The sequence below is a fragment of the Carettochelys insculpta genome, chromosome 27 (assembly GCF_033958435.1).
Source record: "Carettochelys insculpta isolate YL-2023 chromosome 27, ASM3395843v1, whole genome shotgun sequence".
Classification (NCBI taxonomy): domain Eukaryota; kingdom Metazoa; phylum Chordata; order Testudines; family Carettochelyidae; genus Carettochelys; species Carettochelys insculpta.
The window spans coordinates 3152292-3177006 of record NC_134163.1 but is presented as its reverse complement, the minus strand read 5'-3'; the positions used below and the strand labels follow the sequence as shown (position 1 = coordinate 3177006).

The 24715-nt window shown below is 52.6% G+C and overlaps 2 protein-coding genes and 1 pseudogene across 2 annotated transcripts; 1 reads left to right on the top strand and 2 right to left on the bottom strand.

Moving 5' to 3' along the window:
- Positions 1-3844: 3844 nt before the first annotated feature.
- Positions 3845-12126, top strand: LOC142002093 (zinc finger protein RFP-like). The gene is made up of 6 exons (XM_074977925.1): positions 3845-3895; positions 3981-4418; positions 6402-6497; positions 7127-7357; positions 7926-7948; positions 12004-12126. The coding sequence occupies exons 1-6, from the start codon at positions 3845-3847 to the stop codon at positions 12041-12043; spliced, it is 879 nt and encodes a 292-aa protein (XP_074834026.1). The 3' UTR covers positions 12044-12126.
- An 8261-nt stretch (positions 12127-20387) lies between these two features.
- Positions 20388-20562, bottom strand: LOC142002506 (U2 spliceosomal RNA; annotated as a pseudogene).
- A 550-nt stretch (positions 20563-21112) lies between these two features.
- On the bottom strand, positions 21113-22603 carry LOC142002092 (uncharacterized protein T26G10.4-like). The gene has a single exon (XM_074977923.1). The coding sequence runs from the start codon at positions 22601-22603 to the stop codon at positions 21113-21115; it is 1491 nt and encodes a 496-aa protein (XP_074834024.1).
- Between the last annotated feature and the right edge of the window lie 2112 nt (positions 22604-24715).

The window sequence follows — 24715 nt, the reverse complement described above, 5'->3', positions numbered from 1 at the left end:
AGTTGTTCTCCTGCAGGTTTGTGTATGTTACTGTTCCTGATGTCTGATTTATGTCCATTTATTCTTTACGCAGAGACTGTCCAGTTTGGCCAATGTAAATTGAAGTGGGGCATTGCTGGCACATGATGGCAAATATTATATTAGTAGTTGTGCAGGTAAAGGAGTCCCTGATGGTGTGGTTGATGTTAGGTCCTGTGATGGTATCGCTGGTGTAGATATGTGAGCAGAGTTGGCAGCGAGGTTTGTTGCAGGGATTGGTTCCAGGTTTAGAGTGACTGTGTTGTGGTCTATAGTTGCTGGTGAGAGTTTGTTTAAGGTTGACAGGCTGTCTGCATGCAAAGGGGGTTGCAGATCACTGATGATGTGTTGGAGAGGCTTTAGTTGGGGCCTGCATGTGATGGCCAGAAGTGTTCTCTTGTTTCCTTGCAAGGCCTATCTTGTAGCAGGAGGCTTCTGGGTACCCATCTGGCTCTGTCAATCTGTTTCTTCACTTCCTTAAGCGGGTATTGTAGTTTGATACTCTGTCACCTGTCACCATGCAAGGCACTGCATTTAGCCATATTGAGTGGAAATCCATCAACCTCATGAAAAAACTTGCACAGATACAGACAGACATCATCTTCCTCTCCAAATGCAAACAGATGAGCATCACACCAAAAGGACTGAAGGTGAAAAACCCACTGAAATCAACATACTGCACAAATTACAGTGAGAGATTGTGCCACATATTCTCTAAGAAACTGAGGAACCACCTGATCAGCATCCTGTACAGCAAACACAAAAACATCAAAAGAGAGCTCTCAAATCTGGAGACCCTCACAAAAGAGTAACCTTCCCCACAAACCTCCACATGGCTGGACTTCACTGAAACAAGACAGGAGACTTACAATGCACATTTCTCTTCTCTACAGAAGAAAAAGGACTGTAAACTATCTAAACTCCTCCTTTCGATATGGGCCACAACAGGGGTAGCCTTAACTCACCCAGCAATATTGTCAATCCATCCAACTACACAGTCAGCCCGGCACAAGAATCTGCCCTTTCTTGGGGACTCTCTTTCTGTCCCACTACCTCCACAAACTTGACACAGTTCTGTGGTGATCTGGAAGCCTACTTTCACCGTCTCCAACTCAGGGAATACTTCCAACATGACACTGATCAGCGCACTGACCCATAGGTACCCTCCCACCTACGGTACAAGAAAAAGAATTCCTCATGGACTCCCCCGATGGTCAAAATGACAAACTGGACCTATACATAGAATGCTTCTGCTGGCGTGCACAGGCAGAAATTGTGGAAAAGCACCATCTCTTACCCCATAACCTCAGCCTTGCAGAACGCAACGCCATCAACAGCCTCAGAAACAACTCTGACATTGTCATCCAAGAGGTGGACAAGGGAGGCGCTGTTGTCATCATGAATAGGACAGACTGCCAAAAGGAGGCTGCCAGGCAATGCTCCAACACCACATTCTACAGGCCTCTGTCCGAGGATCCCACTGAGGAGTACACAAAGAAACTATAGCATCTGCTCCAGACTCTCCCTATAAAAACACAGGAACAAATCTACACAGACACATCTCTTGAACCCAAACCAGGTTTATTCTACCTGCTACCCAAGATCCACCAACCTGGGAATCCTGGACACCCCATCATCTCAGGCATTGGCACCCTCACCACAGGATTGTCTGGATATGTGGACTCTCTACTTAGACCCTATGCTACCAGCACTCCCAGCTTTCTTCAAGACACCACTGACTTCCTCAGGAAACTACAGTCCACTGGTGACCTTCCTGAAAACACCATCCTAACCACCGTGGATGTAGAGGCCCTTTACACCAATATCCCACATGAAGATGGACTCCAAGCTGTTAGGAACATTCTCCCTGATGAGACCATGGCACAAATGGTGGCAGAGCTTTGTGACCTTGTCCTCACCCACAACTATTTCAGATTTGAGGACAATTTATACCTTCAAATCAGTGGCACTGCTATGGGTACCCGCATGGTCCCACAGTATGCCAACATTTTTATGGCTGACCTGGAACAACGCTTTTTCAGTTCTCGCCCTCTAGAGCTCCTCCTCTACATGCGCTACACTGATGACGTCTTCATCATCGGGACCCACTGGAAGGAGACTCTTGAAGAGTTCCATCATGATTTCAACAGTTCTCATCCCACCATCAACCTTAGCCTGGACCAGTCCACACAAGAGATCCATTTCCTGGATGCTGCTGTGCAGATAAGTGACAGTCACATAAATACCTCCCTCTACCCAAAACCCACAGGCCTCTATGGTTATCTACATGCCTCCAGCTTCCATCCAGGGCACACTACACGATCCATTGTATACAGCCAGGTGCTAAGGGACAACCGCATTTGCTCCGATCCATCAGACAGAGAGAAACATCTACAAGACCTTTACCAAGCTCTCCTGAAACTACAATACCCACGTAAGGAAGTGAGGAATCACATTGGTAGAGCCAGATGGGTACCCAGAATCCACCTGCTACAAGACAGGCCTCTCAAGGAAAACAAGAGAACACCACTGACCATCACATACAGCCCCCAACTAAAGCCTCTCCAGCACATCATCAGTGATCTGCAACCCACCCTGGACAATGATCCTTCACTCTCACAGACGTTGGGGGGCAGGCCTGTCCTTGCCTACAAACAGCCTGCCAACCTTAAACAAATCCTCACCAGCAACTGTAGACCACAACACAGTAACTCTAAGCCTAGAACCAATCCCTGCAACAAACCTCGCTGCCAGCTCTGCTCACATATCTACACCAGCGATATCATCACAGGACCTAATATCAACCACACCATCAGGGGCTCTTTTACCTGAACAACTACTAATATAATATTTGCCATCATGTGCCAGCGATGCCCCACTGCAATTTGCATTGGCCAAACTGAACAGTCTCTATGTAAAAGAATAAATGACACAAATCAGACACCAGGAACGGTAACATACACAAACCTGCAGGAGAGCACTTCAATCTCCCTGGACACTCAGTAACAGATTTAAAAGCAGCCGTCCTACAACAAAAAATATTTCAAAAATAAAATGGAGAGAGAAACTTTCCGTGTCAGTGTCTCCTGTCGCTGAATGACAATTCCCTGACGCCCGATTGCCTGAGCTCCCAGATATTTCCCACAACTGTGAAATGGAGGGAAAAATACTTAAAAATACTTATGGCCCTTTATTCTGTGCAGCTGAGAATATTTTACTCCCTAAGTAATAAAAAATGCTGACAAAGAAACACCAGTGTTCCCCTCCAAGCAGAACAGTGAATTCTGCCCAGACCGGCAGCCCCCTTAGACACACAGCCCCTGCCCTGCCCCTGCCCCTGCCGCCACAGGGGGAGGCTGATGTCTGTGGGAAGCCTCTGTGAGCACAGGTGAGGGGAGGTAGCACTCCGGAGATGCGCTGCCCCCACCACATCCCCACCACAACTTTAACTGCTAAATGGGTGTCCCCTGCCCTCCCAGCCCCTCTGGGTGGCCTCCCTGCCTCCTCTGTGCTTTAAATACTGAGTCTGTTCTGGTCTGGCTATGGGCTGAAGAAGTGGGTCTGTCCCACAAAAGCTCATCACCTAATAAATTATTTTGTTAGTCTTTAAAGTGCTACTGGACTGCTTTTTTATACCCCTGTCAGTGACTCCCCACACCTGAAACTGGCTCTAGTCTCCCCTTTCCCACAACAGCCTCTAGGGCTCTGATTTCAGTCGGGGTCTGAGTCAGATCCAGGAAGGGAAACACCCACGTGCTGCAGTGCATGAGCCTGTTCCTGAACTCAGGGAAGTGAAACTCACCCTGTTCCCAGCCCAGAGGGAGCCATGGCTGCAGGGAGCCCCCTGGAAAGTCTCCAGGAACAAGCCACATGTCCAGTCTGTCTGGAATCAGAGAGGTGGCCGTGTTAGTCGGTAGCTCCAAGAACATCAAAAAATCGTGTGGCACCTTATAGACTAACAGATATATTGGAGCATAAGCTTTCGTGGGCAAAGACCTGCTTCATCAGATGCCACAAGACTTTTTGTTGTTCTTGTCTGTCTGGAGTTCTTTAAGGACCCAGTGATTACAGAGTGTGGGCGCAACTTCTGCCGAGCCTGCATCAGCCAGTGCTGGGAGGGACCCAACCCAGCCACCTCCTGCCCTCAGTGCAGAGAGACTGTGCAACAGAGACACCTCCGGCCCAACAGGCAGCTGGCCAATGTTATAGAAATAGCCAAACGGCTGAGTTTGCAGGCAGAGAAGGGAGCAGGCAGGGACGGGGTGTGTGGGGAGCACCAGGAGGCTCTGAAACTGTTCTGTGAAGAGGATCAAACCCCCATCTGTGTGGTGTGTGATAGATCCAAGGCTCACCGCACTCACGCTGTGGTTCCCATCCAGGAGGCTGCCCAGGAGTACAAGGTACAGAGCTGCTGTCCAGGCTGATGGGTAATAATTTTGCATTTTACTGACAAGTCAATGGCATCATTCCGGTGTGTGCAGCCTTCATGGCCTGAAAGTTGCTGTACAAATTAGTGATGCTCCAGCCTGGCAAAAAGGCAACAAAGGAAATTTTTAAGTTTGTCTTGTAAGGGACACCCCTCCGCCCTGTACTGTATGGAAAATGGGCTGTGACTGTAAATACCCATAATTTAGAGATGCTTTGAACAAAAGATGTTTTGTAACCGATTACGTTTAATGTTCTGACCTGCTGAGTGTGTAATTGTTGTGTGTAGTTGGAAATACGCCGTGTGTGCGTGTTTAGAGTTAGAGGTGCTAATAACAGCCATTGCTGGAGATTCTGGGGTTAGGTTTCCTCATGACTGAGCAATTACCCTGAGGGCTTGTAAATGGCTTTTTGTTCTGTAGGTCTGGGAGGTGACTGCTTTAAAGACATGTAACTCTGCCACATGGTACCCGCCTCCATTTTGGGGACATGCTTAACGGATGCCTGTGGGGGAGGAGTGGGGAGAGAGGGAACCTATTTAAGCAATAGGCATTTTTCAGCCCAGTATTTGGGCCAGCTTCACTTTTTGCTTCTAGCCTGTCTTTGAAATAGCCTGACATTCCCTGAGGCTATGTCTGCTCTTACTGGGAATGTCGGTGGCTGCTACGCAACTTTAGTTACACCAAATGCAAACCTAAAGTCAATTCAGCAGCCGTTGACTTTGGTCCCTGTGCTCACTGCCAAATGTTGATGGGAGTGCTCCTCCGGTCGGCATTCCTTAATCCGTGCGGCTTGCAAGGAGCTCCAGGGTCAACCTAGACACCAGAACGAGCCGTTTCACGCAGGTGCAAAACAGCGCCCCAGAAGGTCATCCCTTCCGTGACCCGTGTAGACCTGCCCTAAGGCTGTGTCTGCACTGCAGGGTTTTCAGAAATAACTCATCTCAATGTTCTCACAGCTAAATAAGTTATTTCTGAGAAGAGTGTTCACACTGCCAGAGCATTTCAATATGGAGCATTCACACTACAGAGCCCAGTTTTGAAATAAGAGCTAGGATGGGATGTCTCCCAAGAGGCCAATTAATTCTTAATTTCCTCTCTTTTGTTCACACTGAGTCAGTTTCAAAATTGAAAGGGGGAGGAGGTCAGTGGAAGTTGTTTGTTTTGGGGGAGTTAACGATTTTGAGTTAAATGCCCTGTTAGACCAGAGTAGCAAGCTTTGCAGTGTGGGCACAAGGGTTTGTGGGATCTTCCCCCACACCCATAAAGGGGCTTTTCTGGAAAACAAACAAACAAAACCAAAACCAGTGTAGACAAGTCCTAAGAAACACAGAGAACGTTACCGGAGACCTAGGCTGGGATGAGATTCTTTTTGACCTAAAGATTTTACCTGCTAGGAAGGCAGCTGTGGTGCTGTGGTGCCCTCTCACCAACACTGAGCAGTAAAGAGGAGCAGCCATTGGAAGGGAAAGACACCTTGCTTAAGGCCCCAGGCCCAACAGGGAGAGGAGGTTCCCACTGGGAGGCTGAACTCCTGTGCAGCTCCACGAGGGGTTAAACTCAGATGCTGCGGCCGGCACTAGAGGAGGTCACTGGGCTGAACGCTGTGTGGGCCTCAGGTGCCTTCAGCCCACCCATGACAGGGCTCAGATGGAGCAGCTGATTCACCCCCATGTGACTCCAGTGTCCTGGAATGTGCTGCACCACTCAGCAATTCACAAGTACCCACAAAGCTTGGGCAGAATCCAGATCTCTCGCAAATTACTAAAAAGCCGTAATGTGAATTTGTCACACGTCTGGCTGTGACCAGCCCTGGGGCTGCACTAATAACGTGTCCTCTCCTGGAGAGTATTGACGTCACAAAGATTAACAGTTATCTTGAGTTCTGGGGAGAAACACCCAGCGCCACCCCCCTCTCAGCCCAAAGTAAAACCTCCCAAATCCTTTCTGTTTCCTCAGGGAAAAATCCAGGCACAATTAAAGACTCTGAGAGAAGAGAGAGAAAAGCTGCTGGGACTGAAAGGGACAAGAGAAGGGAAAAGCCGGGAGTACCTGGTAGGTGCCCCTTGTTATGAACCATCAGGGCTGGCAGAGGAAGGTCTGTTTGGAGGCAGACTCCTGCGTGGCCTTGGTGAAGGAGGGATAGTGAGTGTCTCTGTGATCAGGGATTGCTGGGTTAGAGCCGTGTGCAGACAAGCCCTAAGCTTCCATTGCAGCTAGAGTGTAAATGGCTCAGGGCAGGGGTTCCACTGCAGGGGATGAGTTAGTATCTGTCCCTTGTGCCTTTCCCACAAACCCTTCCCAAGGGAACAGACTGTCCCCAGGCAGTGCTGCCTGCTGCGTCTGCTCCTTTTGTTCACACACACTTCCTTCTTTTTTCTCCACTTGCGTCTCTGTCAGTGCGGCGCTGAGCCCGGCCTCCTGCTGCTCAGGGTCTGAGCTTCCACAGCCCATGAATGACAGAATATGTTGAGCGTGACAGGCCTGGAAACCTCCCTTTCAGAGGTAACAGGGGCCAAAGGGGTAATCCTGAGAGAACCCTTTATCTTATATGCCCAGAATAGAGTCAAAAGTCAGATATCAGGTTTTCCAAAGACGTTCTCCCTCCAGCGCACTCAGCTCCCCATGACAGGGCCCAGGCTCCACCCATGGCCCTGACCAGCCCTTCCCCTGTCTTCCTACAGAAACAGACACAAACCGAGAGGCAGAAAATCGTGTGGGAATTCCAGCAGCTGCAGCAGTTCCTGGAGGAACAAGAGCGACTCCTGCTGGCCCGGCTGGAGAAGCTGGAGGAGGAGATTGTGAGGATCCAGAGTGACAATGTCAGTGAACTCTCTGCGCAGATTTCCCGTCTCAGTGAGCTGATGGGTGAGATGGAGGGGAAGTGTCAGAAGCCAGCGAGTGAATTCCTGCAGGTGAGACTGAGGGAGACACAGAGACTCTGTGTGTGCCCTAGGGCTGGAGATTCCCTAAGAAAAAAATAAGTTGGTGCTTTGCATCCACCAGCCACAGCTCCTCCACTTCTCCCTGCACGGCCTGCCTACCACAATCATCAAAGGGAGAGATGTGGGGTGGGGAGGAAAGGATCAGGTCCAGGGTGTGCTTGGGAGACGGGATGGGCACAGGTTGGGAAGAGGAAGTGTGGGGGGCAGGGAGAGGTGGGGTACTGTAGGAGGGGGTAGATTGGGAGTGAGGTTCTGCATCCCCTGGGAGAAGTGGAAGCTGGTGCCGATGGTTACAAACATCCCAGCTCCCCACACAGGGAAGGGAGGCTCCTGAATCATAAGCTCTGGGGTCCAGGAGTTAGAGGTCTCAAGTTACAGACACAGAGATGTTAGAGATGGCAAAGGCCCATTAGCTCAGGGAATCCAAGGCCCTGGGGCCAGGGCTGGGCCCCTCTTCCCTATTTTTGCAAACTCCCTTCCCTGGGATCCCCTGTGTGTGTTGTATGGGACTGAGATTCTTTTCTCTCTTTCCCTTTAGGACATCAGAATCACCTTGAAAAGGTACATGGCTCTCACTCCCCTTCACACCTCATACTGTTGGGAAACAGAATCAAAAGAAAAAGCAGTCAAGTAGCACTTTAAAGACTAGCAAAATAGTTTATTAGGTGAGCTTTTGTGGGACAGACCCACTTCTTCAGACCATAGCCAGACCGGAACAGACTCAATATTTAAGGCACAGAGAACCAAAAACAGTAAGCAAGGAGGACAAATCAGAAAAAGATAATCAAGGTGAGCAAATCAGAGAGTGGAGGGGTGGGGAGGGAAGGTCAAGAATTAGATTGAGCCAAGTATGCAGACGAGCCCCTATAGTGACTCAGAAAGTTCCTATCACGATTTAAACCATGTGTTAATGTGCCGAATTTGAATATAAAAGTCAGCCCGTCCACTTCTCTTTCTAAAACGGTGCGGTAATTTCTCTGCAGTAACACACGTACCTTGAGGTCATTGACAGAATGCCCCATTCCATTAAAATGTTGACTAACTGGTTTGTGGATCTGGAGTGTTTTGATGTCTGTTTTGTGCTCATTGACCCTTTGTCTAATCTGGAGGTATAAATAAACTGCTATGGGCACCCACATGGCCCCACAATATGCTAATATATTTCTGGCTGACCTGGAACAACGATTCCTCAGCTCTCGTCCCCTATTACCACTCCTCTACTTAAGATACATTGATGACATCTTTATGATTTGGACCCATGGTACAGAGGCTCTAGAAGAATTCCACAGAGACTTTAACAATCTACACCCCACCATCAACTTATGCCTCGATTACAACATGCAAGAGATACATTTCCTGGACACTACAGTACTAATCAAGGATGGCCTGATCAGTACCACACTGTACCGAAAACCTGCTGATCGCTATACTTATCTACACCCTTCTAGTTTCCATCCTGCACACGTGACTAGATCCGTTGTTTACAGTCAAGCTCTTAGGTACGATCGCATTTGCTCTGATCCAACTGACAGAGACCAAAAACTACAAGAACTTTACCAAATACTCATAAACCTGAATTACCCACCAAGAGAAGTAAAAAAACAAATCGACAGGGCCAGACGCATACCCAGAGACCAGCTACTCCAAGATGGGCCTAAAAAAGCCAAGAACAGAACACCACTGGTCATCACCTACAGCCCCCAACTCAGACCACTGCAATGAATTATTAAAGACCTACAACCTATTCTTAATCAGGATGCTACACTCCAGAAGGCCCTGGGTGACATGCCTGTTCTCTCCTACAGACAACCGCCCAACCTCATGAGGATCCTTACTAACAGCCACAGTCTATACCCCAGGAACACCAGTCCTGGAACCTTTCCCTGCAACAAAGCCCGCTGCCAGCTTTGTCCACATATCTTCTCTGGAAATACCATCACTGGACCTAACCAGGTTACTCACAGAATCACGGGCACTTTCTCATGCTCCTCTGCTAACATCATATATGCCGTCATGTGCCAACAATGCCCAGATGCTTTGTATATTGGACAGACTTCTAACTCCCTTAGACAAAGGGTCAACGGGCACAAAACAGACATCAAAACACTCCAGATCCACAAACCAGTTAGTCAACATTTTAATGGAATGGGGCATTCTGTCAATGACCTAAAGATATGTGTGTTACTGAAGAAGAATTATCACACCGTTCTGGAAAGAGAAGCAGCCGAGCTGGCTTTTATATTCAAATTCGGCACATTAACACATGGTTTAAATCGGGATGTGAACTTTCTGAGTCACTATAGGGGCTCGTCTGCATACTTAACTCAATCTAATTCTTGATCTTCCTCCCCACCCCTCCACTCTCTGATTTGCTCACCTTGATTATCTTTTTCTGGTTTGTCCTCCTTGCTTACTGTTTTTAGTTCTCTGTGTCTTAAATATTGAGTCTGTTCTGGTCTGGCTATGGTCTGAAGAAGTGGGTCTGCCCCATGAAAGCTCACCTAATAAACTATTTTGCTAGTCTTTAAAGTGCTACTTGACTGCTTTTTGTTTTGATAGTGTATAGACTAGCACGGCTTACTCTCTGTTACGGTTTAAACCATGTGTTAATGTGCCGAATTTGAATATAAAAGCCAGCTCGGCCGTTTCTCTCTCCAAAACGGTGCGATAACGTCTCTGCAGTAACACACGTACCTTGAGGTCATTGACAGAATGGCCCATTCCATTAAAATGTTGACTAACTGGTGTGTGGATCTGGAGTGTTTTGATGTCTGTTTTGTGCCCGTTGACCCTTTGTCTAAGGGAGTTAGAGTCTGTCCAATATCTTGCTCCGAGAGTGTCCCGGAGAGACGCGGGGGCCGTGCAGGAGGGGGGTGGGGGGGCTGGCGGGGCCCGCAGCTCGCAGAGGCCCCAGAGGCGGCAGGGCGGGGGGGCTCGAGGGGAGGCGGCAGCCGGGCGCGGGGAGGTCGCTGTCACCTGGGCCGGGGCGATGGCGCCGCTCCCCGCCCCCCCGCCGCAGCGTCCGCCCCCGCAGGAGCGTTTCGCGCCCAGGAGACAGCACAGATCCCCCCCCCCACCGAGCCTGCCGCGGCCAGGGGAAAGGCGCCCCAGCCTGGCAGGGACCTGCTGCAGCTGGGGAACCCCCCGGCCCAGGGGAGCCCCCGCCAGCCCCAGTCCTACTGAGGGCAGGGGAGGCATGTCGATCTCCCAGCCCAGCCCCACGTGGCGCCTCCCCCTGCCTCAGCCTGGGGGCTGTGTTGGGGGGAAAGCTGGGCGGCGTCCTCTCTGCTGTAGCCCGGGGCCAGCCAGCACCCCAAGCCCTTCAGACCTGGCTCCACCCCAGAGCCCGCACGCCCAGGCAGCACCCTCACCCCCAACCCTCTGCACCAGCCCTGAGCCCCCTCCTACACGCCAAACCCCTTGGCCTCACCCCCCCCCCCAGCTTTGTCAGACTACTAATATGGAGGGGACGTGTCACATTTCACATGAGGGGTGCACGGAACAAATTCATTGCACAGGTGCCTGGGAAAAGCTAGCGGGAATGCTGAGTCTGAGCCCGGGTTTAACAGAGGAAGCACCAACTCAGCTGGGCCAACATCCCAGCCTTGCTTCCAAGGGGTGACCAACAGCTGGGGGGAGCGGGGGTGGGGAGGGGGGGGAACCGGGAGCAGAGCGCATGAGAGAGGGGACTTGCATTTTGCTCAGGGTTAATACCCCCTTGGGACTGCCCTGCAGTGCACTGTAACAACAACAAGTCCTGGGGCACCTCAGAGACTAACATTTTGGAGCATCAGCTCTCGTGGGCACAGACCCGCTTCATCACAGAAGCTGCGTCTACACGTGCTGGCTACTTCGAAGTAGCGGCGCCAACTTCGAAATAGTGCCTGCCACGTCTACACGTGGTGAGCGCTATTTTGAAGTTGAAATCAACATAAGGCGGCGAGATGTCGAAGTCGCTAGCCTCATGAGGAGATGGGAATAGCGCCCTACTTTGATGTTGAACGTCAAAGTAGGGCACATGTAGCCAATCCGCATCCTGCAACATCGAAATAGCAGGGTTCACCATGGTGGCCATCAGCTGAGCGGTTGAGAGACGCTCTCACCAGCCCCTGCGGGGCTCTATGGTTACCTTGTGCAGCAGCCCTTAGCCCAAGGCTTCTGGCTGCTGCTGCTGCAGCTGGAGATCCATGCTGCATGCACAGGGTCTGCAACCAGTTGTCAGCTCTGTGGATCTTGTGCTGTTTAGTGCAAGTGTGTCTGTGAGGGGCCCTTTAAGGGAGCGGCTCGCTGTTGAGTCTGCCCTGTGACCCTGTCTGCAGCTGCTCCTGGCACCCTTACTTCGATGTGGGCCGCTTTGGTGTGTAGACGCTCCCCTGCAGCGCCTCCTCGGATGTGGTGCTGCCCAACGTTGACATTGAACATCGACGGCACCAGCCCTGGAGGACATGTAGACGGTAGCATTCACGTGTAGACGTAGCTAGAGTGAGCTAGCCTTTCTAGGTGGCAATGTGCCCACTTCTCACCTTTTCTCTCTCACTCTAAAGGTTCTTCTTCTATTGACCCAGTCTGCTACTGCTGACTGAGGACTGTTTCTCACTGCCTCTCTCCTTCTTTAGAGTTGCCCACGGCTCACCTTGTAATGATCTGCAGCACTAAGGGTCTGTCCTGATCGCTTCCTGGAACATCTGGTGACAGTCTTGCATACATACAGCATCCATTCTCACTCACACAACAAGGAGCTTTCATTAGCACAGATACAATCAGTACTGATGCTGAACAGCAAGTTAATTTCAAAGCCATCACACTGAATTCAATGTCAGATACAGGTGAACATTACATAGAACTGAAAGAGTTTTATACTACAGCGGTGCAGCTTGCTTGCTTTTAGGCCCTTAATAACGGCCCATGGAAAAACTGCCAACTGTCTTCAGTTGCTTTTCCTCTTAGTCTTAAACCTGCACAGTCAAAAAGTTTCAATCTGTTCTTATTGCTTAACCAAACCAGGTCTGACCGGGGGGCTAGAACAATTTTTATCATGGGAGTGCTGTTGAAGAGGAGTTGCAGCCCTCTGCTTTCAGCAGCCCTGGAGGCCTGCTGACCTAGAGCAGACCTGCCTCTTACAAACACTTGGATTCTTTTCTCTGCAAAAAAAGAGCAGTCTCTTAGCATTTTAAAGGCTAACAAAATAATTTATTGAGTGGTGAGCTTTTCTGGAATAGACCTACGTGTTCAGACCATAAGACTCAATATTTAAGGCACAGACAACCCAAACTAGTCATTAAGATTGACAAATCAGAAAAATTGGAATCAAAGTTGGGCACATCAGAAGAGCGGTAGGAAGGGGAGAAATCAAGAGTCACATAAAACAAAGTGGCTATGTCTACACTAGTCCTAAACTTCGAAATGGCCATGCAAATAGCCATTTTGAAGATTATTACTGAGACTCTCTTTAGAATGCGGGAGGGCAGGGGGGGCAGCACTTGGAAATTGCAGCAGCTCACGCTGCGCAGCTGGTCCAGATGTGGAAATCCCCTTATTTTAATTTGCGGATAGGAATAAGAGGATTTCAAAGTTGCCAGGGTTCTTTTAAAAAGGACCCCCATCTAGACCAGGGCTGCAATTCCAAAGTGCCCCAACCACGCCCTTGCTAATGAGGTGCTAAATACGCATTTGACTGCTTTTAGAGATGCTAAATATGTATTTTAGTGCTCCCTTAGTAGTTTTTAAAATAGTCATTTATATGGTAATTTCAAAAATTTGGACAAGTAAAAACACAACTTGTATGCAAAACCATAAATGATTCTTAAAACAAATTTATATACAAAGAACTTTGGTTTTGGTTGACAAAAGCAAGACTTTTAGAGTTAAATTCTATTTTTTTTACCAAGAATATTCCCCTCTAACGGAGGGTTCTGAGTGGACAGCACAGTGAAGCAACCAAAAACCAAAAGGCTACTCAAAGGCGTTCCACCAGTGGCAATCTGCCCCAGGTTTTACCCCACAACCTGTCTCTATGTCAACGGGGTTCTAATCCAATAAGGTTTACAGGGTTCTGACGTGCTGCTCCATTCCCAGGAAAAGACGACAGACAACAGGGATAAGTTTAACCCAGTAAGCTATTTATTAGGAGTGTAAGTATTCTTTCTTCTCTTTAAATTATGTGTTTCTTTTATACTAAAAATTACAACTAGCTAACCTCCCTATCTTTCTAGGCCTAGCACAGGATTATCTTACTTATAAGCTGTGTCTACACATGCACGCTACTTCGAAGTAGCGGCACTAACTTCGAAATAGCGCCCGACGCGTGTAGCCGCGACGGGCGCTATTTCAAAGTTAACTTCGACGTTAGGCGGCGAGACGTCGAAGTCGCTAACCCCATGAGGGGATAGGAATAGCGCCCTACTTCGACGTTCAACGTCGAAGTAGGGACAGTGTAGACGATCCGCGTCCCGCAACATCGAAATTGGTGGGTCCTCCATGGCGGCCATCAGCTGGGGGGTTGAGAGACGCTCTATCCAGCCCCTCAGCTCACTGGTGGCCGCGTGGAGTGGCCCCTTAAAGGTCCCCTTCCCCCCCTGCCTCTGCAGGAAGCTGAGGCAACGTGCAGGCTGCAGCCTGCACACGCGGGCAGCTTGCAGCACCCTATGCCACCCACCCAGCGGCGATGGCTAGCTGGCAGCCCCCCCAGCGTCCCCAGGGGACCCCCCCCCAAGGGGAGCCAGGGCAGCCAGCCCAGCCAGAGGGCCAGCCAGTCTGGGAAGTGGCAGCGGGGCCCCTCCTGGACGGAGGCCGAGCTGCGGGACCTGCTGGGGCTCTGGAGTGAGGAGGAGGTGCTCCAGGTAATGGGGAGCAAGAGGCGGAACGCGGATGCGTTCGCTCGGCTGGCCGAGGGCCTGGCTGCCCGGGGTCACCCTGCCCACACTCCTGACCACGTCAGGCATAAGGTGAAGGAGCTGCGGCAGGGTTACTCCCGGGCCCGGGATGCGGCCAGCCGATCTGGGGCCACCCCCGTCACTTGCCCCTTTTACAGGGAGCTCAGGGACATCCTGGGCTCCCGGCACACCTCCTCCCCTTCGGCCACCCTTGACACCTCGGCTGACGAGCCCCAGCAGGCCCTGCAGCCGGAGTCCGCCCCGGAAGCAAGCCCCGCACCCTGGGGGCCCCCCCGGAGGCCACCCCCGGGACATCGCGGCAGGAGGAGGAGGAGGAGGGGGGCTCCTCCTCTGCAGAATCCAGCCTGCAGATCCTCCTCCTGCCATCCCGGAGCAGCAGCAGGGCCTCCGACCCCCGGGGATCTCCAGACCGTGGGAGTGGACCCACAGGTAGGTACCCCTCTCTGGTGGACACCCCGGGGCTTGAGGGGCGGGGGTAAGAGATATGTGTCCTGGGCCGCCCACATGCTCACATGGCCATGGCCCCAAGGACACCAGGGCCATGGCCCTCACAGCACTGCAGCCATCAGCCCCTTACCCCCTGCCCCCGGCATGACAGTGCCATGCCCCATCCCCAGGCCAGGGGGGAGCGGAACCTCGAGGGGCCCCCGGGAGGAGGGGGTGGGACACCCCACAGCAGCAGCATGTGATGGAGTGGGGGGAGTGCAAAAGGGAGACTCAGGCTACATATGAGCCACAAGAGCCGAATACCTCCCAGGGCCAAAGGGGAATCCTGGCGCTACAGCTGGCAGGTGACACCTCTGCCCTGAACCAACAGGAGGGAGGAGCCGAACTGGCTTGGAATTGGGGGGTGAGGGCGGGGGCCACAGGTAGAAGCTAGGGGAAGGGAGAGCTGGTAGGCAGCCAGCCTGAGGAGGGGGAAAGCTGCATCCCAGAGGGGCCCCCCTTGGGGTCTTCTCCCCACGACGGGTTGGAAGGACTGTCTCTTCCGACAGCTGGTGCTGTCACTCCTGCCAGAAACTGGGCATCTGTGGCCTAAGAAACCTCTCCTGCTGTCAGACCCTGCGGGGTGAAGTGAGAGTTGCTCCCACCAGGGGACGGGGTGCAGGGCCGGGGGACCCCTGAACCCCATCCATCACAGCAGCATCTCCCGGGGACGGGGATGGGGAACCTGCAGCACAGGGCTGGGGGGACAAAGGCCACGGCTCAGGCCCCACACTAACGCCTGTCTCCATTCTTCTTCCCCGCCTCCTCTCCTGTGTCCTGCACCTGCACCATCACAAGGACCGGAAGAGACCGCCGGCGAGGCGTCAGTCGTCCTGGACAGCCCTCCGGGACCCTCGCTCCAGGGCAGCCCCTCGGCCGAGGACCAACCGGCCCCGCGGAGGGCTAGACAGCGGACCCCGCGCCACCAACCGCCGCCGGTGACGGACCCCCAGATGCTGGCCATCCTCCGTCGGCAGCTGGAGGTCGCGGAGCAGCACCTCCACCTGCAGGAGCGGGCGCTGGCCTGGCGCCAGGAGGCATGGGGGGCCTACATGCAGACATTTAACCGGCTTGTGGACTACCTGGCCCCCCATGCCGCGCCGGCCGAAAGATCGCCCGCCCTGCCCGCTCCTGCAGCCCCACCACCAGCTGCTCCGCCCGTCGCCGGCCCATCCGCCGTCGCCCTGCCACCCACCCGCAAGGGCCAGAGCGCCGAGGGACCCCTGGAGCCACCTGACACTCGCCGGCCCCGATACCTTCCGGTCCAGCCCGCTCCCACGCAGCCGCGGACCAGGCTGCAGGCGCGGCGGGGCTCCCGGCCAGCGACGCCCAGTGCCGGGCTATAGGGGCGAGGGGCCCGGGATGTGGCCCCCCCCTTTGTATATAGTTGCACCTTGTTTGCTTGGCCCCCCCGTTTGCCCCGTCCCCCCCATGTAAATAGTTCTCCCCTTTATCCTCCCTGGTTTCCTTTTTATTATTTATTGCACACTGTTGTTTATTTGCATTGTTTTATTGTTATACATATTGCTTTGGTTGGACGTTTGTCCCTGTTTTCTGTTTGTGGTTGACATATTTCTTTTTACATCCCCCAAAAAACAGTTTCAGAAAGACCCAAAAAAAGTTTACGCTCAGCCACAAGTGCGTGCTGTCATTTGTCCAGGACAAGTGGGGGGGGGGGGGGGGGCGCTGGGGTGCTCCATGGTGTAGGCGTTGGGGCAGGAGTGTGGGGGAGGAGGGGGCGGGCAGTAGGGGGCCTGGGCAGAGTTCACCCCGCGGCCTGGTCGTCGAAGTGGGCCCACAGGGCCTCCCGGACCCAGGTCCCCTCGGGGTCCACCTGCCGACTGGGGGCAGCAGGTGGCTGGATGTGTGCCCTGGCAGCCTCCGCAGCCCAGCCCTGCAGAAAGGTCTCCCCCTTGCTCTCCACGAGGTTGTGCAGGGCGCAGCAGACACCCACAATCTGGGGGATGTTGTTGGGGCCCGCATCCAGGCGGGTCAGGAGACATCTCCAGCGTCCCTTGAGGCGGCCAAATGAGCGCTCCACCACCTGGCGCGCACGGTTCAGGCGCTCGTTGAAGCGCTCCTGGCTAGCGGAGAGATGGCCTGTGTAGGGGTGCATGAGCCACGGCCGGAGGGGGTAGGCCGCATCTGCAATGACGCAGAAGGGCATGGTGGTGTCCCCCAGAGGGATCTCCCGCTGGGGGAATGTAGGTCCCCGCCTCCAGCCGGCGGCACAGGCCCGAGTTCCGGAAAACCCGGACGTCGTGGGTGCTGCCAGGCCAGCCCACGTAAATGTCCTGGAAACATCCCCGGCTGTCCACCAAGGCCTGCAGGACGACAGAATGGTAGCCCTTGCGATTGAGGTATCGTCCGCCACTGTGATGCGGGGCGGGGATGGGGATGTGAGTCCCATCCAGAGCCCCGAAGCAGTTGGGGAAGCCCGGGTGGCAAAGGTGGCGATGGTGGCATCTGGGTCCCCCAGCCTCATGAGCCTGTGCAGGAGCATGGCGTTGATGGCACGCACGACCTGCAGAGAAAGCACATGGGACGGCACCAATGAGGGGTGAGCAGGGTGTGCGTGGCCCTGCCCTGCCCTGGCCCCCCTGCCGTGGGCTGCCCTGCTCTGGCCCCCCTGCCTGGCTCTGGCCCCCTGCCGTGGCCCTGCCCTGCCCTCCTCTGGCCCCCCTGCCGTGGCCCTGCCCTGCCCGGCTCTGGCCCCCCCTGCCTGGCTCTGGCCCCCCTGCCCGGCTCTGGCCCCCCTGCTGTGGCCCTGCCCTGCCCTGCTGTGGCCCTGCCCTGCCCTGCTCTGGCCCCCCTGCCCTGGCCCCCCTGCCCTGCCCTGGCCTCCCCCCGTGGGTTCGCTTACCTCCATGAAGACAGCCCCGACGGTGGCCTTGCCAACACCAAACTGCTGTCCCATGGATCGGTAGCTGTCCGGAGTAGCCAGCTTCCAGACAGCGATGCCGACCCGTTTCTGCACCGTGAGGGCACGCCACATGGCAGTGTCCTGGTGCCTGAGCGCGGGAGTGAGCCACTGGCACAGCTCCAGGAATGTCTGCCGGGTCATCCTGAAGTTCCTGAGCCCGTGGTCGTCGTCCCACTCCCCAAACACCAGCCGCTCCCACCAGTCGGTGCTGGTGGAGTAGCTCCACAGCCGCCGGCGTGTGAGGTGGAGGTGGGGGGTGGAGCGGTGGTGCTGCAGGGGTAGGGGTTGAGCCCTGGTGCCCTGGGGGCATCTCCTCCCCTGGGGCAAGGAGGTGCTCAGCTGCCTCCCACATGGCATGGGTCAGGGCAAGCCCTGCTCCTGCTGGGAGGGCTGGGTGGACCTCTAGCTGCTGCTGCTACTGCTGCTGCTGCTACTGCTGCTGTTGCGGGTCCATGACTGCGGCGCCCGGGGTCTGTGTGCCTATGGCTCCTCAGACCGCGTGCTGTGCAGGCTGAGTGTGTCTGGGAGGGGCCCTTTAAGGGAGCGGCTAGCTGTTGCCCCGGAAGCGCTAGTCCGCCCGTTGACCCTGTCTGCACCTGTGCCTGGCATCCCTATTTCGATGTGTGCTACTTGGGCGTGTAGACGTTCCCCCGCTGCACCTATTTCGATGTTGGGCTGAGCAACGTCGAAGTTGAACATCGACGTTGCCGGCCCTGGAGGACGTGTAGACGCTATTCATCGAAATAGCCTATTTCGATGTCGCAACATCGAAATAGGCTACTTCGATGTAGGCTTCACGTGTAGACGTAGCCATAGACTAATAGCCTTCAAATTAATGTATCACCACGACAACAACACGACCAACTAATCCCTCCTACTACTTACTTGAGTCCGGAGGTACTCATTATATTCTTCGTCGCGTGCTGTAAATGGAAGAATTATTACAGAGCTGTTTATTAATCTTAATTGTATCCCTGGCTCTTCCTGAGGTTTACCAGGGTCGCTCAACCCTAGGCCGAATTACCTTGGGGAGCAGATCTTATAAAGTGAATTTACCTATGCTATGCTATAGGATTCCTTTTATCTTAAATGGGTTGCCCTGCTGGCCAAACAGGGGAGAGACCAGTAAAGTATGGGATTTCCACGAAGGTATTTCCCTTAATTACAATGGGGTTTTCCTACAAGAGGTTTTCCCCTCAACAAATGGAACTGCTTATTCTGACCACCTGATTACAGGTAGCCTTTTACTACAGAACCTAATCACCCTTAAAGGGTTGCAATGCTGGGGTTATCCCAATTAATGGGTTTGCCCTCAGCTGCTCTACCCCTCCTAAATAGTGGGGGAGCTGACAGCTTTGTTATATAACAATAATAGGCTATATTAACTTACCTAGTCTTCTATTTGTATGTATTATTTTCAGGCTAGGTCAATAAGACCGGCCTCCTGTGCTTTACAATTGGACACTAGAAAATAAGGATCACAAAATATAAGACGCGTCTAAATTTGCTCTGTATCTCTAACTCTTCTGTGTATATAACAACAGTAAAAGGTTATAAACAACAATGTAGCTACAAGAAATAACATAGATAACAGAAAAAACACATACCCTGTATCCATTCCTAACACAAACAATAAAACAAACTCATCCAGTTACTCATGTTACTGGGAGATCTAGTTGTTTCTGAATACCTTCACTATCCTGTTCTGTAGTCCGAGCGCCGGGCCCGCGGGTCTCTTCCCTTGAGGCTAGGAAAGGACGACCCTCACGGCGCGCTTATACGGCAGCCGCGGACAGGTCTGACAGGAAAGTAAAGGGGAGGAGAGAAGCCAGGAGGAAAAGACCCGCGTGGTAGACAAAAACCTCCTAGAAAAGGGCAGCCTGTGTTTCCTCCGCCGGCCTGCAGGGGTCGGCGGCTGAAAGGGCCGGGCTGCTTCCGTGGCTCACCCGTGCAGGGCACCTGCCGGCGCGGTCTGCCAGGTGAGCCCCCCAGGTAAAAATCACTGGGGCCTTTAAAAGTGATTTCAGCTCTCTGTTACTGGAACTCTTCTGATCTTCTCTGGTCTTCTACGGCCCACAGCAGCGAGCGTGCGACGACTGACACGACGCTCGGCTTCGGCTGTTTCCGCCAGCGGTCTTCAGCTATAGGCGAGAGTCCAGCTCTTGTCAGTCTTTTTGGTCTTCCGATCCGCTTCCTTCTTCGTCCTCCAGCAGACTGCCTGGCTGCGGCATGCGCTCCGGAATTTATAGAGCCAGGGCGGACCTGGTTGGACACCTCCACCTGCCAGGTCCGCACCTGCGTTGCCCCGGCAACCAGGATGCACTCTCTAATTGCATATTCATGAGCATCTAGAATCTACCTATCGGATCACAGGATTTCAAACCTTATGAATATTCATTAACCTCATAAATATTCATTTTAACCGGCCTCCCTAACGGCCATCCTATATCCCTTACATTATACCTATTTGTATAATCACTTTAGCATTACATTTTGAGGTAAATTTTTCTTTATTTTTATTTTATTTTCATGCGGACTGATAGAGAATAAAGTCAAGAGAACCAAAATGTAGGTTTTTTATTTTTAAAATGCTCAGCTCCTCTAGGCTGTCTGGAAAGGATAGTGGAAGGCACACAAACCTCACAGCCCATGGCCAGGGACATATTCTCTAAAAAGAGGAATTTACAACACCCTCAAAGGAAGGTGCACCGTTCCTGGAAGTACTGCAGTACAGGTCGATGCGTGGAGTGGATGGAGCAAGCTCCTATTCCATCTCCCTGTTTCAAAAATCCATTTAATATATAGTCCTCAGATAGAGAACATATCAGATATTAAACTGATAAGAACAGATTAAATGAGTTTTATTGAGGGAATGTTTCAAATACAGCAAGGAGCAAACAAATTAACATACACAAGAATATATCATCTGAGAAACCAGAACAGGTTATGGAGCGTAGTATATAGTAAACAGTATCTTAGTACTTACACAAGGAACCCATCTAGTCTGAGATAGACAAAATACAGTTACAAATAACAGACAATATAAAATATCGGCCTTTTAACCAATGCCTACCCTGAGAAGAAAAAGGGAAAATACTTTACAAGTAACAGACAATATAAGATATTGGCCTTTTGATCAATCCCAATCCCTAGGGGAAAATCAAAAAGGGGAGTATTTTACAGATAATAGACAATAAAAAATATCGGCTTATTGGCCAGTCCCTGAGAAAAAAGGAGAGAAGAAAAAAGAAGTCTTTCAACATAAACCCCCCCGACCCATTAAGTGCCAGGGAGAATAAAATAAAATAAAATAAAATAAATAATAATTAAATAAAAAAATACAATAAGAAAAAAAATAAAATTAATAGATAAAATAAGAAAAAAAAAAAGGAAAAAAAAAAAAGACACAAAGGAGCTTGGTAATCACCTGTCAGAATATTGGCGATGGCCCGTGATATGCTCTATGTAAATGTCCCTGGACCACCTAATGGCATCAGACACCATCAGCCTGCGCATCATTCGAGCATAATAGCGACTGACCTCGCAGGCCTCCAGTACATCATTCAGAGGGTCCCAGACACCCAATGCCCCCACAAGCAATGCATGGACCTCCACCAAGTAGCCCCGGGACCGCAGGGTGTCTGCCAACGGGGCATACTTTTGTAGTTTCTTGGCCTGGGCGTCACAGAAGGCCACCATGCGGTTCTCAAAGGGCACCGTTATGTCCACGATGAGGACCTTCTTAGACCACTCGTTCGTCATGACGATGTCCGGCCGCAGAAGGCTGTCGGTGCCAGGGATGGAAGAGTCTACGGTAACGGATCCAAGGGTCGGAGGCAGCGCTTTCACCAGACGGTCCTGGATGGCGTTATGGCGGCACTGCCAAGCCGCCGAATGCACCATGCAGCCACAGAGGACGTGGGGAAGAGTCTCCAGTGGATATCCGCAACGCCTGCACCTTTTATCGCAGATCCCGTGGCAGACAGCACCGTTAAGCGGGACGCAATTAAGGCACGCTCGGTGGATGAAGCGCCAGTCCGCAAAACGGGTAAAGTTGCCAGCCCGGAGGAAGTGGTTACAGGCACCCCAGCAGCTGGTTACGTCAAACACCTTCCCCTGATCAGGTTTCTTCCGCAGGGCCTCGGCATATTGGTGGCGAATGGTGTTTTTAAGCAGGCGCTCCAGCAGGGTCCGGGTGGACGGGGTGACAATGGTATGTCCCTCAGTGGCAATGCGGGGGATCAGGATGCCCAGCTCCCGTCGTTCCTCACTCCACACCCAACGGCAGCCAATCCGCTTGCCCAGGCGGCGGGAGGCGTTACGGGCACGTGACCAGAAAGATGACAGGTCGCCTCCATCCCTCCCGAACTCGCCTTCGAGGGAGCCGCTCAGGTAGGTGACCAGGTCTTGAGCAGTGGGAGCTCTGCCGATCCTTCTACGTGTCGTGTCCCTCAGGGCATTCTCCGCAACGGTCCGCACTCTCGGGTCCAGACAGGTCAGGAGACGAAAGGCATGGGTAATAGATGCCACATCGCACAGGTCCCCCATACGCGGGATGTTAGCGCCTCCTTGCCGGTTGGAGATGTAAATTATGTCCGTGGCAGCCCTTGTGGGGAGATACATCCACTTCTGGACCAGGTGACGGATGGTCTTGTCTGCTTTATTCAAGGGGACCTTGGTGACCGCAGAGCCACGGAGGGTAAAGTTGATGCGTGGGATGAGGAATGTATTGAGTGCGTCGATCTTCTGCCATGGTGCGAGGAGGGAATCATCAAGGCGTTCGGCATCCTTCAAAATCCCAAAGATGGTGTCCTCAGGCGTGCCCTGGATCTGGACCCCCGTCGGTGTGCCCAGGTGTTGGTAAAACTGGCCCTCCTCCAGGGGGATCATGGGCTGGCCCTGGACGGAGAACATGGTGGGCCTAGCGAGTGTCTTCAGGCTGCCATCGACATGGAGGGAGGCGCATTTTTTTGCATTGAAGCGCAAACCCATCCATTTGGCAGCCAGACCGGCGATCTGGAGCGTTCGCTAGAGAGCCTCAGCACTGTCAGCAATCAGGACCAGGTCGTCCGCGTATGCCAGCACGTCAACCCTGACACCAAAGAGGTCCAGCCCATCCCCACCGCTGGAAATGGCCCGCAAAAGCAGCTCCATGGCCAAGCTAAAAATAATGGGGCTGAGAGGACAACCCTGCTTGACACCACGATAGATGTAGATGGGGGCGGTCTCTCCGGTAGCAGCATGGATGGTCATAACACAGTCCTTATGAAGATCACGAAGAATGATCAGGAAGCTGTCTGGGATCCCCAACTCTGTAGCTGCGTCTACACGTGCACGCTACTTCGAAGTAGCGGCACCAACTTCGAAATAGCGCCCGTCACGTCTGCACGCGTCGGGCGCTATTTCGAAGTTAACTTCGACGTTAGGCGGCGAGACGTCGAAGTCGCTAACCTCATGAGGAGATAGGAATAGCGCCCTACTTCGACGTTCAACGTCGAAGTAGGGACCGTGTAGACGATCCGCGTCCCGCAACGTCGAAATTGCTGGGTCCTCCATGGCGGCCATCAGCTGGGGGGTTGAGAGATGCTCTCTCTCCAGCCCCTGCGGGGCTCTATGGTCACCGTGGGCAGCAGCCCTTAGCCCAGGGCTTCTGGCTGCTTCTGCGGCAGCTGGGGATGTATGCTGCAGGCACAGGGTCTGCAACCAGTTGTCAGCTCTGTGGATCTTGTGTTGTTTAGTGCAACTGTGTCTGGGAGGGGCCCTTTAAGGGAGCGGCTGGCTGTTGAGTCCGCCCCGTGACCCTGTCTGCAGCTGTGCCTGGCACCTTTATTTCTATGTGTGCTACTTTGACGTGTAGACGTTCCCTCGCTGTGCCTATTTCGATGTTGGGCTGAGCAACGTCGAAGTTGAACATCGACGTTGCCGGCCCTGGAGGACGTGTAGACGTTATTCATCGAAACAGACTATTTCGATGTTGCTACATCGAAATAAGCTATTTCGATGTTGGGTGCACGTGTAGACGTAGCCTGTGAGAGCGTTGAAAATATGCTGACAAAGAACAGAGCCAAAGGCATTAGCCAAGTCCAGCCAGTCCATAGCACACTGGCCCCAGGATCTCCTCATCTCTGCAATAGCCACCTGGAGCAAAAAGTTATGCTTATAACAGCCCTTCTATACAGAGCTGACAGCACCACCACTAACTGCCCTACACTTGATTTTAGCCAAAACCCCAAGAAGCAATGCAATTCTGTAAAAATTTTACACAGCCCACCCATCTGGACATTTTTAGACGTCACGACGACTCACCCCAACACAACACATGTGAGCACTGCAACAAGATTTTCACAGATCGGCAAGTACACCTACTTTCTTCATCCTGCAGCTCCTTTCTAGCTGGTCAAAGCAAAACCTCTCCCACCTGATAATTCAGCTTTAAAACGAGTTATTCCACCAGACCTGCGAGCTGCCTCTGTGATGGTTGTTTCGCTCCCGAAGCAATCACCTAATCTGCACGAAGCCTGTACCCTCGCTGCAGCGTGCTGACACCATCGAGCTGTTAACCCTGTATGGACTGCAGAACGAAAACAAAAAGCAGCCAAGTAGCACTTTAAAGACTAGCAAAATAATTTATTAGGTGAGCTTTGGTGGGACAGACCCACTTCTTCAGACCATCAGACCACCGGACTGCAGAACCGGTGTCAACCACACACCTCGGCAGCAATCCCTTCCTGTCGCCCACCGCCATCATCCCTCCCTTAGCAATCCCACTGCTGGGGATTGCCCTGAGGCGGAACCCTGTGATTTCAGCTCTGCAAGGCCCAAGCTGCTGCTCTGTGATTTCAGACAGAGGCTGAAAGCACTTACTTAACTCCACGGCAATTGGAGAGACTTGAACTGGTTTTCTCCTCCTCCTGGAGGTAACACGCTTCCAGTTCTCCTCCTTGTTTTGGGCAGCCTGCTGTACCTGCAGTATTATCTGTTGCCTTCTATCCAGAAAGTCTTCACCCTCTCTGATGGACCTGAGGG

What these genes read in the sequence shown, in the direction of transcription:
- LOC142002093 (XM_074977925.1), top strand. Translation starts at nt 3,845, where the DNA reads ATGGCTGCAGGGAGCCCCCTGGAAAGTCTCCAGGAACAAGCCACATGT. An exon ending in AGGCTGCCCAGGAGTACAAG is followed by an intron (nt 4,419 to 6,401) that starts GTACAGAGCTGC and finishes CTGTTTCCTCAG; the next exon opens with GGAAAAATCCAGGCACAATT. An exon ending in ATCAGAATCACCTTGAAAAG is followed by an intron (nt 7,949 to 12,003) that starts GTACATGGCTCT and finishes CTCCTTCTTTAG; the next exon opens with AGTTGCCCACGGCTCACCTT.
- LOC142002092 (XM_074977923.1), bottom strand. Translation starts at nt 22,603, where the DNA reads ATGTTCTCCGTCCAGGGCCAGCCCATGATCCCCCTGGAGGAGGGCCAG.